Source organism: Cupressus sempervirens, chromosome 10, assembly GCF_028749045.1.
Source record: "Cupressus sempervirens isolate cs-2001-9-10 chromosome 10, ASM2874904v1, whole genome shotgun sequence".
NCBI classification, from domain to species: domain Eukaryota; kingdom Viridiplantae; phylum Streptophyta; class Pinopsida; order Cupressales; family Cupressaceae; genus Cupressus; species Cupressus sempervirens.
In genome coordinates, this window is record NC_143127.1 from 571,240,221 (window position 1) to 571,256,778 (window position 16,558).

Genomic DNA, 16,558 nt, shown 5'->3' on the forward strand with positions numbered 1-16,558 from the left:
GTTATCCTATTAAGAGATAGTCCCTGCCAACCAACTCAGCTTTGATTCCATAATAAGCTACCCCCATCTTTAATCTAACCATTTTTATCCCACCAATTCATTCCTCAATTGATCATATTGCATGCCTTGCTAGACATTGGGGTAAATAAAAACAAGGTGTTTGAGAGTTAATTTTGACACATGCCTTATACCTCAATTAGTGATCTAAAAAAGTACTGAAATTTGTTTTTTAAAAGATCATACAAAGTCCTTAGAAAAGCCAAGATTTTCATAAAAAATCCTTCAAAACAATTTCCTAAGAATCATAAAAATATCATTAAAAGCTCTTAAAAAATCAAAGAAATCTCAAATATCTTTTAGAAAATAATTTGAAAAAAAAAAAAACTCTCTTCATCGTCCATAATTAGACAACCATTTGCAACAACATGCATTACTTAGGTGCAAATGCAGAACAATTCTAAAAGAATGAGCTTAACACATGCACTAAAAAACAAACTTATCTAGTCCTTGATCGAACTGATCACCTTGTCTTACCGATTGGTCAATCATTATCAATCCTTTTATCAAATGGTCATTATGTCTTATATAGAAGATGGTCACACTCAAAACCACATAGATGAGTCTTATATGAGGTAGCTCATTCCTAAAACACGACATCATCAGCATCAATACCATCACTATCCAAACATTTAACAAAGACAAATATCAGTACGGCGGTTGACTAGTTGTCCAAGTGAGTTTTATTACAGTTTAATCTTAAGTCATACTTCTATGCTTCTTTGGGATATCCATAAGTGATTATGATGGTCGGGATGGTTCATGACTTTACTTTTCTCTATCTATTGCTTATGAGATTATTTTTATTAAGGCGGACAAGTGTATTGGGTGTTTGTATTGGCACATTTACATATGAGAAAAGTATCACATGCAGAAACATTGCCATGAATAACAATGCTTGTGAATGTTGCATATACCTCAGCCTTTAATGCTCATGCTATTAGATGGATGGGAATGTTCCTTGTTTATTATAAGTGTCTATCAAATGCAAAGGGAAACCTCCCATCTCAATCTTTCAATATCTTGTTGTTGACATTCCCATTTGCCAAATAAAAGTGGCACAATTATAAAAATAATTGCACCTAGTATAAAAACTCAAAGTGGTATCTTTCGATTCAAGACTTCAATATTAGTTATTCCTCCAGTCCAATTTACTTAATCATTTCTTATCCTAGTCATGTTGCTAAGATTTCTGTTGTTAGTTCGTGGTCATTTCAATTTATTTCAATTCATCAACCAATTTATCAAATTAGTCACTCATCAATCAATCATCATTGTCTTAAATAGGATGTATCTTTCTTGAAAATAAATTGTCACTTGTTTTGTACAGGGTATGTCTTCCCTAAAACCAGAGATTGTCACTAGTCTTATGCAGGATTGGTCCTTCCTAAAATCCTTATCATCCATCTCCGATCTATCTGCCTCATCTTATCCATCAGCCATCTCTATGTCTAATTTCGATCTAAAAACCATCATTACCTACTAACATTTTGCACTTCCGACTTCTTCTTTCAAGAGATCAGCCATGCCTTTATTGCGCAAACAATCTCTTGCCATATTAACTTGTCTTCACGTCAATCCTATTGGGGCTTACTAGGGAATTTTTTTTACAATTTATTCTTTAACACAACACTTGAATATCCATTGTCTCAAAGACAAACTAAATGTAGACACTTAAAATTATCCCATCACTTGCGAGTGATATTTTACTAATTTTCATCTTGATTAATCAAATAATCATTATTATTTAATTAACTTGCATCTTTCCTTTAGCTTGAATTTCAAAATTGAAATTTCCCTCTAATTTTCCATAATTGAGTAATTTTAATTATTAATTTATCTAATTATTCCTCTAAAATTAATTAAATGATTTTATTGTTTAATAATTGATCGATCATTTTTCTCAATTTTAATTAAATAATCGTTTTATTTTATTAAATTACCTTTATTATTCTTTTCACTCAATTAAATAATTATTTTTATTATTTAATTTACTAACCATTCCTTCTTTAATTAAGTCAATTGTTAATTTATTTAATTATTCACTCTCCTCAAAGACAACTAATTCTTCTAAAATAAATATTTTATTTGTTTCCTTCTCATGCATAATTAAATACTCTTTCAATGATTTAATGTTAATGTATTCTTTGAGTCCCATCTCTCTAATTGCCACAGAGTATCATTCTTACACTCTACAATCAATTTTCTCTGACTAATTCATCTTTTCAGTGATCTCGCTAGTCAATTTACTTAACTATTCAGTCTATTTAGTCGAGTATCCAATCAATCTAGTTAACTTGCAATCAATTATGTTATGCAACTAGTCATCTGCAAATTTATATGAGTTATTTGTCCAATCAATTTTCTCTCAATTAATCTTGTTCGCTCATTTTCAATCATTCTCCTTCAATCTGACCCATCCATTTGAAATCTGAATTTTATAAAATGAACTACATTCTTCATAAACTTCTTAATCACATTTTATGAATCTTTGTGCTATCATAGAAGGAAAAAATATGAGAGCCCAACAACAACACAAAGAAGGGAGAAACCAAGAGAGATCATGGTGATGTTGAGTGTATTTGATTATTGTTCCATGATCAATATGTTGTGCATTTAATTTCATTGTTTCATTCTCTCTTGAAGGAGTTGAGCAATTGTTACATTGAGTAAAGCCTTTTCTGGTTTCGCTTGTTGATCTCTTCACAGGAAATACTAATGATTCATTTCCCCCTTGCACAATAGTTTCCTACAGATCAGCACCATAAGTGGATCCAATATCAATTATGGTTGGCTCTATTTGGATTATTCCAAATCAGTACAAAAGAGGGCTCAAGATTCCACTGCGGTGGGGGGGATTTTACAATAGCAATCAACATTTTATCATTTCATAATCCTTGGAATGAAACCCTCAAGTCAGAGGCAATTGGTAGCATAACCCTACCATTGCCGTGTCCTTTTGAAGAGATTTCACCAATAAGAGTTTGTAAGCACCTTAAAAGGTATTATTTCTCTTTCAGTTTCGCACAATTATTGTTTCAGGCCACCACTTTGCTCATACAGAAGGTATCAATTTGGAGAGAACGAATAGTTTTTGTTGCATGCACAGGTCCACCTAGAGTGTCCATTGCTTAAAGAGACCTGAATTTAGTGCCTCTATTTCATTCAAGGATCTCTGTATTTTTGCTTGTTAGCATCTAGATTAGGCACAACCAGTACCTGGAGACACAAGTCCTATCTACTAGATCGCATGGGAAGACCTGAGTTTACGGATGGGAGATTATGTGTTTTAGACACGGGGTAACCAGCAGCATGGTCAAGATCCACCTCATCTGGCAGCAGCGAATAACTATTGGATTAATTATTTAAGTTGATAATTCAGTCCATGGCACTAGGGGTTACCAAGCTTATCATTGGTGAGGTACTATGCTTAGTGCTACTGTAGGAGGGCACCAGTATTACCTCTGTACCAAACACTGCTTCACAAATCTAATCGACTATATCCAAGTTGGTTTGGGTTTACAGTCTAACAGGCAAACTTACTTCATTCAACACTTTGTATAGTATCAGAAATTGTAATTTTCTAATCAGTGATGTGCATAAATTGTTTCATTCTGATGCTACTGATCCTTGACCTTTACATTCTTTCAGTGATCTAATAAAGGATATCAGCATTCTGAAGGTGAAAACAGTCCTATTTTGATAACTATATCAGAGATATCTCAAATAATTTGACACAAACTATTTAGATCTGATAATAATGATGTATGTGAGGACATATATCAGCATTATGAGGGTTTGAATTGTGATTTCCCACAGCATATTGTGTGTTTAGTTTCAAATCAATTGTTGTTGCAGTTTCACAAACCAGATAGCTACAAAAAATTGCATATTTCGCTGTTAAACACCCCAATGGAGGAAACCGCAGCTCTAATGCTTGGTCAAATACAATTACGACTTTGCAATTTCTTTATGGTTCCTATTCTGTATGTTTGTGAAGCTAAAAAAGGAAACGCATATTTTGAAGATTTAGCAATGGCTTCACAAAGAAATCCAAAGCAAGACATAGAAGAAAGCAAGTTAAAAACTTTCAAAGCAAACTTTCCAAAAGCATACACATGTCAAAAGAGAAAAATACATCCTGTTCAACAAGAAATTCACGCTCATTTAGGTAACAGACTTGCATATTAAAAGAAAAATTACCTCAAAACCAAGAAGCTCTTCAGTCACACGATCAACAAGTTTTCCAAAAAATGTGAGCATTCCACTGGAGGTTTTTATTTCCTAACCATAGAAAGACAGATATCTTTAACATAATTGTAACGTACTGTTATTAGGTGTAAAGTCATAAACCCAGATGCCACAACACAAATGTAATAACAAGTTCAGTATTTGAACAATAATGAACCATCTTATTAACCAGATGAAAAAAATTATGTATGTTTTGGGTCAACAACAATATTTAAGACAAAAACAATGATATTCAATTAATACAGAATCTCCCACCTAATGGCTATTGAATGCGAATAAAATTAGAAGATATTCTATATTTTACCAATACAGGATGATGCTTCATTCATGTGGTTATGATTAATAAATTGAAGAAAGCAAACATATCAAGATTAAAAAGATTTAGACTAAAAATAATTCATATAGGAAATGCAAGGCACTTGGATTCAATTATTATGACCAAGGACTGTGTCTAATCATTAATGAGATTCTTTATGATCTACACTTTTTTCCATTTGATAGCTACTTTATAGGCAAAGTATCTGTATTTAGAATAATAAAAAATCAGATCATTTATATCTACATTTCTTTCCAAATGATACATGTTGTAATTACATACATCATTCTAACTCTTGTTAAATGCATTCCAGATAAAGGAATGTTTTTAGTATCATCAGTGTTCATGATACAGTTTCTATAAAAATGATGAGACTTACAATGATAATACACTATCCAACCATTTCAGCCAAAAAGCCTGCTGGATATAAGATGTTTATATTTGCAATTGGTATTCCAATCACCTTTCAATTAAATTCCTTCCTTTTTGAATATGCATAAGATTATTTGTCTGATTGGCTATTCAAGAACCCTTATCTTAAAATACTTCAACCATAAAAAGAATGGTTGAGATTGATATTCACTCTTGCATTAACAAGAGTTAATAAATTCCATCTTAAATGTTTACAGTGATTCTGTGCACCTCAGTAGTGACTGCCTTAAAATGCTTTTAGCTGGAAAAATAGATGGTATTGAAGTCCATCCTCCCATCAACAAGAGGTTACGGCATTAGTGGTGAGATTTTGCCTCTCATGCTATTGGAAAAAGCTATGGAATAATCCATTCAAAACTTGCTCTAAACATTTGCAATTGTGAAACTATGTTAGCATCATTTTCCTTGACCTCAGAAAATTGTTGGGAAATTTAAGATAAATTGAGAATAGGTAAAAAGATTAATCTATTATATAACTCAGGTTAACCTACCAGCATAAAAATGAGTCACAAATTGAGTACAAACCTATTAATAATACGTGAATCCAAGTACAAGGAACACCAAGGACATTGAGATTTCTTGATACTTGTGAGATGCACCCTACTTGTTATAGCCAAAAGAAAAATTAGCAATCCAAACTTCAAGGTAACTTCATAAATCCTTCTTTCTCGTGCCTTGTACTTAGGGAAGCCAAGAAACTAAGAGACCACTATAAATACACAAGAGTGCATTATAACTTAAGGGGAAAAGAAAAGGGCCAAGTCACTCAAAGATAACGTCCACAGATTACACTAATGAAGACATTCAAAAAGTTATTGAATAAGTAGACCCTTATTCACCTTCCATCTTTAGAGAGTTTCAGGATCTTTATCAAAACAAATGTCCCCAATATCAGTATGGGAAAACAAGTTGAGCAGCTTGGAAGATCATCTATCATATACCAACCTACAGAGCTTGAATGCAAGCCTTTGATATGATGTGCTCTGGTTAATAACTACTACACTAATATACTCTATAAAGTATTTGTTTTTATCCTTTAATATGTCCTCTGTTTTACAAGCCATATTTGGTGCTAATCATGGTCAATTGACTAGCCATTGGGTAGTATGGAGCTCTCATGGTTCTTAGCATTCAAATTATGGTTAAAATGTTAGTAGTTTGTCAAGCATGTCTTGCGTTATAGTTCCTATTCATCATTCTGAGAAAGTTTCAAAAAGACAAAAGTGTACAAAATATCTGTAATCCTTGTTTATATATCCTTCAGGAAAAAAATGGGACATCACAAGAGAGAAATACCAATATGAGAAGATAGAAAATATTGAATCAAAGATGGTCTGGCATGCAAATAAATTAAAGAGATAACAAGTATTACCTTGTCCATATCATGTGGGGGTCCAAGAAGTCTTGCAAAAGTTGTGTGAAAAATAACAGGGCTGTACTGTTATACATCAAGCATATTTAGAAAAACAATTAGCATAGGATTTTTCTCAGACCAAGTAGAAGCAACAAGATGTTAAAAAAAATAAGATTCCATACAGCATATGCTTAAAAGGAACATGATCATATCTTAAAAGAAAGGGATAATTGTACTTAACATTTTCTAAATATAGCTATCCCAATGGCTAAGGCGTAATTACTATATATGCAAAAGGTCAGTAAAGATAAGTATCATCAGCGTGAACATGAAGAAAAGCCAAATATTATCCTAAGAAATAAGTATTCACTACTATACATGCAAACAAATCAGAAAAGATGAAAGTGACGCTGCAAATTTTTTGAATATCTCCTAAAGATGACACATATTGCTTATACATGGCCAAATGAAGTTTTGTTCCAGCGACTTACAAGTTGTTTTTTGGGTGCACGTGGAAGAGCTTTCCTCAATTCACTACGAATTATTGCTGGATCAGTGCCATTTATGACCTATACTCAAGAAAAGAAACTGTCAACTCCAGAGTGTAGATAGAAAAAACATGCTCCTCTATTAAGATCTTATGTGAAAGGATCTCAACTGAAGAAACAATTTCAAATTCACTTATGCATAAATGGCATATGCTTTTAGCTGTGAATAGTGACAAAGACATTAAAACTTAATTAAAGATTTCAATTTCAAGATTGCTGAATCAAAATTTTAGAAATACCATAATGATAAGCCAGTGTGAATTACTAAGAAAGTTAAAACAATCAAAAGTTTTACCAGTGTGTTAAGACTCAGAGAGTTCTCATGGATATGAGGTTAAACCAGGCTTGGTGAGTCTGACCGTGTAACCTTGACTCAGAATTTCAAGTTCAACAAAGTCTAACAGCCAAGAATTGTAATTCATGGCTTATCAGAATCAGCCATCTCTAAAAAGAAAACAAAAAATTGACTTGAAATTTTCAAAAGAATAAAAAAATTATAGATAATTTCTGATTCTTCTTAGCCCAACAGCCAAGACAAGAGTTTAAGTAAACGCATGAATCTCGTGTGTCAGACAGGACCAGATCTGCAAATAAAACAGAAATCGACACAAGATTTTCAAACGAATCCAGAAACTTATTTTTATATTAAAAAAATCCAAGTTTTGCCCGTTTATAGCTTCAGTTTTCCACCATATCCAAATCAAGAAACAGCTTGCTAAATTTTCACAGTCGGAATCTCACACCTGGTTTTTACATCATGATTGTGAAAATGTATGACTAAGATTGCATCAGAGCTAAATTAGCACTAGCTTTGTGATAACAAAAAGTGTCTTAAAGTAATATTGTTGTATTTATTGTTTAATGGTCATTTATGTTTTAGTTAGTTTAGTAACTTTATATTTGTGCTTTTTGTTTACAATTGTATCTCATTTAGAAATATCATCTTGTAATTTAATGGTCATTTATATTTCAGTTAGTTTAGTAACTTTATATTTGTGCTTTTTGTTTACAATTGTTTCTGATTTAGAAATATCATCTTGTAATTTCTTATTTATGGAGCCTTATTCTCCATTGTTAATAAATTAAATATGGTATCAGAGCAAGTTTCATTTTTTGGCGAACTTTTTAACAAAATTCATGGTGAACCTGGAAAGGTTTTCAGAAGCTTTTATCAACTTTTTTACAACAAATATCAAATATTTCAAACTGTGAGGATTTGTTTCAAAATCGAGGGTGTTATCTTTTTGGAAATCATGGTGATCTGGTACTGGGAATTACGAGGGAGTTTAAAAATCGAGGCTTGTTTTCTGGGAATCGTAAATTCATAAATTGTGGAGTTTTCTGCAAGTTTGCATGTCATGTTTTCTTCTGCAGAGTGACTTTTTTTTTCAATCCACATGCGAGGGTGTTTTTTTGATCCCACAAGTGTGCGTTCACAAGGAATCCAAGTTTACAGATTCTTGGCACAATTGCAATCACAAGGGTTCCAAAATCTTGTTGAGATCTTCTCTTCCTACATGCACACAAACTAGGATTTTTAAAATTCGTGGATTTTTTTTGAGCTGCAAACCAAGCATTTGTTTTTTACTAGGTTTTTCTGGAAATCTAGATTCCCTTGGTATTTGTACTGCAACATTTCCTGACTGATTTTGACCAATCAATCACTCATGCTCAGGCAGCTCCTCTTTTTAACCTCATTTTTGTGCACTGATAAACAGGAGAGTTGGCCTTGTTGACCAACACTATGTTGGACAGCAATCAGCACTTCAACAGAAAGAATTACATGTGGAAACAACACATGCTCACAATTTTTGAGTACCAGTGCCTAGATTAGATTGTTTTTGGTAAAGTTTCACATCTCATGGCCGTAGGCAATGGCTAAGACAAGTTCAATGAGCACAATTTAGAATCAGTTATGTTCATCAACTTATCAACCACCAACCACATGCTTGCAAAGCTGCCATCTAGCAAAACAGTTGCAGAGAATTGGATGCATTTGAAAGATCTCTATGAATAGTCAAATGGATGGTTAAACTAAAATTGTAAACAAGTTGTTTGAAGACTACTTGAGGAATTAGTATTGGGACGGTAAAAAGCATGGGCAAAATGATTACATTTGGCAGAATTTGTTACAATACTACATATCATACGAGCACTGGCATGACACTAATCAAAGCTTTGTATGGTTATGAATGTTAAAATGTTGATCGGATTTGAATTAGGTAAATCTTATTTCTGTTTTATAAATTGCCGATAATATTTGTCAGAAATAATAATTTCGGGATCCTTGATGTTCCTTTAACCTCAGGTCTGATGCAGACTGTACTTTGCAATGAATTTTTTTTGAATGCAGAAGTAATTGACACTTTGAAGAATGGTGTATAATGTGCTGCAATCTGCACTTATTAACTTAGTTACCGGTTCGAGTTCGATTTGAAATATGGGTTCGAAGAACCGGTTCGCTGGTACGGCAAAATTTTGGAAAGGGTTTTGGGTTTGTTTATACAAAAACATGTAGAAATTATAAAAAATTATATATATACATATTTATGAAGCCTAGAAGCATAGAGTATCATAAGATCATATGATTTAATCTTAGTTAATTATTTAAACAACAAAAACACCATAGGCATAAACTTTAAACATGTAAGTTGTAATCATAGCATCACGAATCAAGATCATTCCATCATATATTTCAATTTTCAAGTTCAACATCAAAGATTCAAAACATTAAAAAGTAAATCATGATCCATGAATCATAATAGCACCTTCAAGTATCATTGTTTCAAGTACAAGTTTCAACTAATCATAATGTACAAAATTTTAATTTCATCATCATCATCATCATCTTCTTCTTCTTCTCATAGTCCTTCCGCATTAGTTGACCCAGCAATAGAGCTAAGGCCAATGGGATCAGCACCAACAACAATAGTATGGTCATCAAAATCTTCAAAGTCTTCAATTGTAAGCTGAGAAGTAGAAACATCCAAGTCCACTAACTCTGCATCTACATCCCACCTCTTTGTATTCTTTAGTCTTGTGCGAAAGGAGATGCAAGTTGTAATGTACAAACACCAAGTTCTCCGCTCTTTTTGATTGCAACCTATTGCACTTCACTAAATGGATGATAGAATATTTGCTCCAATTTCTCTCTGAAGCGGATGAGCTAGCAATCTATGAAGACATGACATGTAAACAATTAAAAAAAAAATTTAATTATGTATCTTGAATCTTAGAATTTCTAGCAATTTTTGAAGACAAAGGAAACTAATAACATTTCTTTTAGACAAAGTTACTAATAGGGATTGTAGACTATTGGGAGGCATGCCCACGAACAAACATGCCTCCACAATACGTGGAGACATGTTCTTCCATGGACATGTCTCCATGTCATTAGTCTTAGTCAATGCCCGATAAACAATACAAACCCCACCAATATGAATCAGTCTTAAGTAAGTTTCAAGTGCATATTCTTCCGTGGACATGTCTCACGTCTTTAGTCTTAGTCAATGCCCAATAAACAATACAAACCCCACCGATATGAATCAGTCTTAAGTAAGTTTGAAACACATCAGTTAAACCAATTAATATACTTCATAATAATACATATATATATATATATATATATATATATATATATATATATATATATATATATATATATATATATATATATATATATATATATATCATTTTCTATATTATTATTTTATATTAATTTCTCTGGCAATTCATTTAAATATTATATGAGTTTAAGTATATATAAATAGAGCATCATTCTATATTATATTATATATATGAATAATTTAAATAGTGATTTAACACGTGAATTTATCTGACTGGAAATACAAATCATCAACGGTGTAGCTTCTACATTTGTGGATTTGGTATTTTTTGATTCTCGAGCCCCAAAAGCTCTTGAGTGGGCTAAAGAAAATCAAGATATCCTCAAAGTGCTCGAGGAGAATAGTCAGATTTCACAGGAACAGCAAAAGAAATATGTTGATCATCATTGATTTGTAAGGTCTTTTGAGGTGGGAAACTTGGTATTTGTCCATCTTCAACTTTATAGACAATCTTCATTGAAGATAAGTGGGACAAAAAGCTTAAACCCCAATTTATGGACTTTTTAAGGTAACTAAGAGAATTAGTGAAGAAGAATATGAGCTAGATCTTTCATCTACCAGCAAGATTCACAATGCATTCCACATGTCATGGCTCAAAAAGGCACTTGGATAACATGTGACATCTTCTATGGAGTTGTCTCTCATTAATGAAGAGGGCAAATTGATACTTATGCCGGATACAAATGTACAAGTAAGTAAAAGGCTGAGGAACAAGTTCATTTCTGAAGATTTATGGCAATAGTATATAGCTTTCAAACATTAGCTACGAGAATAGTAAACATTATTTGAGTTTTATATGCTCCACCCAAAATATGAATCCAATTCGCTATGTCATGAACTACTTAAAAGAAAAATGCATTAAATTGGGGCCCACTCAAGTTAATATCTTCTAATGTTCACCACAGTGAAAAGGATCACTCAAATACATTTACTATTATCTTCCAACATTGAATTTCAAGACTCAGAGCATTAGTGCTATTAAACACAAGATTCGGTTCCATGCTGACTAATGTGGTACAAATGTAAGAAGTATGTGCATTGATGCAAGTTTATTCCTTTGTATGAATATATCTATTGTATTGACTATGTAGGCATTATTCTCTGGTTAACCAGGTGGGGAGACAGTAAAAAGGTTAATATCCTCCAAATTTCCACCATTGTTGACCATCCCAAAACATTCTAAAATAATTCCTTGTCTGAATCTGAATATGTCGCCACCTACTAAAAACTCTTTCATTGTGTACAACTTGAATCCAAAATGGAAGCGATCTTTGGCATCAAATTCCACTTCTTGGACCACATCACCAATCTGATATGCCTTCATCGCTCCCCCCATCACAGATTTGTAGGCATTGTGAGTCACAAACTTCTAATCTAGCATCCATTCCAACAAATTGCGCCAAGTTCAGAAAGCTTGATCGTCAATCAATAACAACAATCTCATAACATACATTGTCTACGATCTAATCTGATTTTGTGTGCTAAGATTGGTTTGATCAACACAACTTGCATATGATTAGATCATAATTCTTGCCTAAGAAATATATGCTTTTGATCTAACCTCCACAGTGAGAGCAGTCCATGGACACTGCTTGTAGTGATTTGACTCGACACTCCAACTTGAGCAATATTTACACATGATTCAGACGAATTGATTTTCTTCTCTCTCAAACAGAAAATACAGTACCACATGCCCACATAAAGAAATTTCCAATTTCTCCATAGACTTCATCCCAAATAGGGAATTAAGGGATCGATGCAATCGTCTACAAATACATTTTGTTCATCTGTACTAAATCTTTATTTTCATTAATTCTCAAGCCTCACAAATAGGTAGGGAACCTGCTCTGATACCATGTTAATGTAATGGGCACCCTAGAAATGACCAAAAACTAAACCAACTATTGATAGAGATTTTAATGTCTTTGCATAGATTTGAAAACACATAACATGAACAAGAAGGAATTTATGCAAACTAAAGATTGAACTATTTTTGAAATAATTTTAGTTTTCCAACAAATAAAATTAAATACATAGCAAACTTTTCAACTCACTAATTACTCCAGCATTATAACATGTAAAATCATCCCTTCACAATGACATAAGTATCGGACAAGGCGAGAATGATATGAGCAAACACCCAAGCTATCTGTAGCTAGAAATGTGCCCAAGCTGCCTTTTAATGAAGCTGATAGCAATGAATTCCAAAGGCCAAACCCCAAGGGAATGATGTCTAGAATGTCACAAGAGAGGACAAATGTCCTCTAATGCCAAGAATAGATCTGTAACTCACACGTCCATTTTCTTCTCATATTCAACCTGCCTAACAATAGCCACAAGCTCTCCTTTTATTTCTACTTCATAGGGTCGACCACTTTTCACAAGCAATGTAGGATAAATAAAATAAAATAAAAGGCTAACGGTCGCACAACTAGTCAACTACTAAAGTGGGGACATTATAGTCCCCCCCCCCCCTCCTTGAAATTGCTTGTCCTCAAGCAATCTCAGTCCCATTAGTTATAACACCTGCTCACTCTCCCAAGTAGCATCTTCCTCTAGCAAGTCTCTCCATCTGACTAAATATTCTTTAATCACCCTATTCCACAGAGTCTTTTCCCTGGTATCCAGAATAGCCTCAGGAAACAATACGAGCTTCCTCTCCTCATCCAATGGTGGCAAATCTACAAAAGGCACAACTCTCTAACCAATGGCTTTCTTGAGCCTCGACACATGAAACACATTATGCACCCGATTACCCTTCAGAAGCTCAATCTCGTAGACAACCTCGCCCACCCTACGAATCACTCTGTAGGGGCCATAAAACCTAGGCTTCAACTTCTCTGCTCCACTCTTCTTGAGTGATGACTATCTATATTGTTGTAACCTTAAGTAAACCATATCCCCAACCTCAAAGTTGCACTATGTCTAATGCTAGTCAGCATACAATTTCTGCTGATTTTGGGCTTGTTGTATATTCTCCTTGAGCAACCTCAAAATATCCTATTCTGTAAGAATTTTTTTGCTTTGGGCACTCTACTGTCCCCCAAAACCAGATCCACGAAACTAGGTGCTTCATAACCGTATAGTGCCATGAACGGAGTCCTCTTGATGGACATATGATAAGTGGTGTTATAACAATACTCTCCCATATGTAGCCATTTGACCCAAGCCCTCTATTGTGCAGTCACATAGTTCCTCAGATATCCTTCCACCCATTTATTCACAATCTATCTCTGCCCATCTGTCTACAGATGATAACTAGTGCTAGGTGTAAGATCTGTACCACACAACCCAAACAATTCCTACCAAAAAGCACTCATAAATTTACTATCCCGATCATTGACAATGAAACTAGGTAGCCCATGTAACTTGAATATCTTTCTGAAGAAAAGATCAACCACCTGTGTTGCTGTGTAAGTGGATAGAATAGCAAAGAAGTGAGCAAACTTCATCAACCCATCAACTACCACATAGATGCAATCTCTCCCCTATACTCGTGGTAACCTCGTGATGAAGTCCATAGAAATACCTTCCCATTTCCTATCCGGAATGGGGTAAGGGTTGTAACAACCCTGCAGGATATGTGTGCTCTTCCTTATTCTACTGACAAACTGCACATTCTCTGACATGCTTCTGAACATCATCCTTGGGCCCTTTCCATGTGAACCACTCACAAATCTGCCTATAGGTCTTAAAGACCCCTGGATGTCCAGTTGTAGGTGCATCGTGAAATGCCTTCAGTATTACCTCCCTAAACTGCGATGAAGGAATCAAATATATCCTACCCTAGAACTTGATCAATTCGTCCACCACCACATAACAATCATCCTATACGGTGCTTGCAATCACTCAAAAAGCCCAAGTGTCCCTCGCATACTCTGCAGTAATCTTATTTCTCCAATCTCCGATAACCTCAGCAAGAGCACAAATATGAGGTCCCTCGAATAAAGCATCTGCCACCACATTCTTCTTACCTTTGACAAACTCAATGTTAAAGTCATAAGCCTACAACTTTGTAATCCACTTATGTTGTCTATCATTCAAATCATGCTGGCCCATGAAGTATTTGATGTTGTTGTGATCAGTCTTGATAATAAACTTTCCCCCAACTAGGTAGGATCGAAACTTAGCCAACGCATGCATAATAGCCAACATCTCCCAATCATAGATGGAATAGCTCCTCTCTCCTCCATGGAGCTTCCTACTCTGAAAAGCAATGGATGCTTCTCTTGCATCAAGATTGCCCCAATCCCATCAACTAACGCATCAGAATGAAGCTCAAATGGCTTTGTGAAGTCTGGTAGAGCTAATACTGGACATGATGACATTACCTTCATGAAATGATCAAAGCATCTCTGAGCTGCCCCTGTCCATGCAAAGGCCCCTTTCTTGGTAGGGTTTGTCAAGGGTGCAACGGTCTGTGAAAATCCCTTAATAAATCTCCTATAAAACCCACAGAGACCAAAGAACCCCTTAAGTTGTGGAAGGTTCGTAGGAGTAGGCCAATCAACAATAGCTCTAATCTTTTCGGGATCTACCCGAACTCCATTTGCGCTAATGATATGCTCAAGGTATAGCAACTCAGTCAACCCAAACTCGCACTTAGATTCCTTGGCATATAGAGACTCTCTCTCCAAAATGGACAACATCTCAAGATGTTGTAAATGCTCCTCCCAAGTCTTACTGAAGACCAAAATGTCATCAAAGAAAATCAAGACAAATCTCCTAAGCTACCCCCTGAATACCTGATTCATGCACCTCTGGGATGTAGCAGGGGCATTGGTTAGCCCAAATGGCATAACCAAAAACTTGAAATGGCCATAGTGACACCGAAAAGTTGTCTTCTCAATGTCCTCTACCCTCATCCTGATCTGATGATACCCTAACCGTAAATCAATCTTCGTAAAAATGCATGCACCATGCAACTCATCGATCAACTCATCTATCCATGGGATGGGATATCTATTCATAATGGTCTTCTTATTTAATGCCCTGTAATCGATGCGCATGCGCATCGTCCCATCCTTCTTTACCAATACTACTGCTGAAGCAAAGGGGCTCTTACTAGGCCTAATATGCCCCATCTCCAACAAATCCTTAATCACCTTTTCTATCTCATCCTTGTGTTTCTTAGGATGATGATAGGGAGTAATCATAACTGGTTTGGCTCCCTCCTTGAGTTCAATAACATGCTCCATTCCCCTGTCAGGAGGAACCCCATGTGGAATCTCGCCAAAAACTTTAGCATGCCTATCAAGTATCTCTTGGATATCTAATGGATGATTCTTCACCTGCGGTTCCTGTGAGGCTGGCATAGTAAATCATTTTGTCACCCACTCTACATCATCATGCCAAAACAGTCTCTGCATTCTCCTTAAGGAGATTGCTCAACAGCTCCCATCTAAAAGTCCTCTAAGTACAATAGCTTTGCCCTCATGCTGAAACCTCATCTCCAATTTTGCTAGGTTGAATGTGAACTCGACTAGCGAAGCCATCCATGTCATACCGAGGATGACATCATTGTCTGACGCAGGCAAGGATAGAATAACCAGGGCCAAAGACTCACCTAGCTATCCAAACCACCCTACAAGAGTTAACACAGTGGAAAACACAACACCAAGGAGAGAGAACAAGATATCCTTATTTAATTCATCAAGTAAACAGCATACATGCCTAGCTGTAAGGCCTTCTAGGTTACGGCCAGATATAGAATACAACTTCCAGATCCATGATCCAACTTCAAATTCGCATTTCCAGACTCATATCCTTCCCTTTTCCACTCTCTCCAAAAATCTACCTTTAATCTAAGTCCCAACACTCTATTTATACTTGCCAAAATGGTTTACGAAACATTCTAGAACTTAGAGAAGCCACAAGTCGGCTCTTAGCAAATATAAATACCTATACCAAAATTAAATGCGAGCAAAGTCAGCCCAAACAGGAACCAGACAGACAACTCGGCACCAACTGGATG

General features: G+C 34.9%; 1 protein-coding gene across 1 annotated transcript in view; it reads right to left on the bottom strand.

Annotated features, from left to right (window-relative positions):
- The window catches only part of LOC149535165 (uncharacterized), a 79,464-nt gene that overhangs the window by 47,803 nt on the left and 15,103 nt on the right, over positions 1-16,558 (bottom strand). The window contains exons 7-9 of the mRNA XM_089803759.1: positions 6,902-6,979; positions 6,429-6,494; positions 4,261-4,341 (exon numbers count right to left, since the gene is read on the bottom strand). Coding sequence (XP_089659885.1) covers positions 4,261-4,341; positions 6,429-6,494; positions 6,902-6,979 — 225 coding nt within the window. The remainder of the gene's footprint in view (positions 1-4,260; positions 4,342-6,428; positions 6,495-6,901; positions 6,980-16,558) is intronic.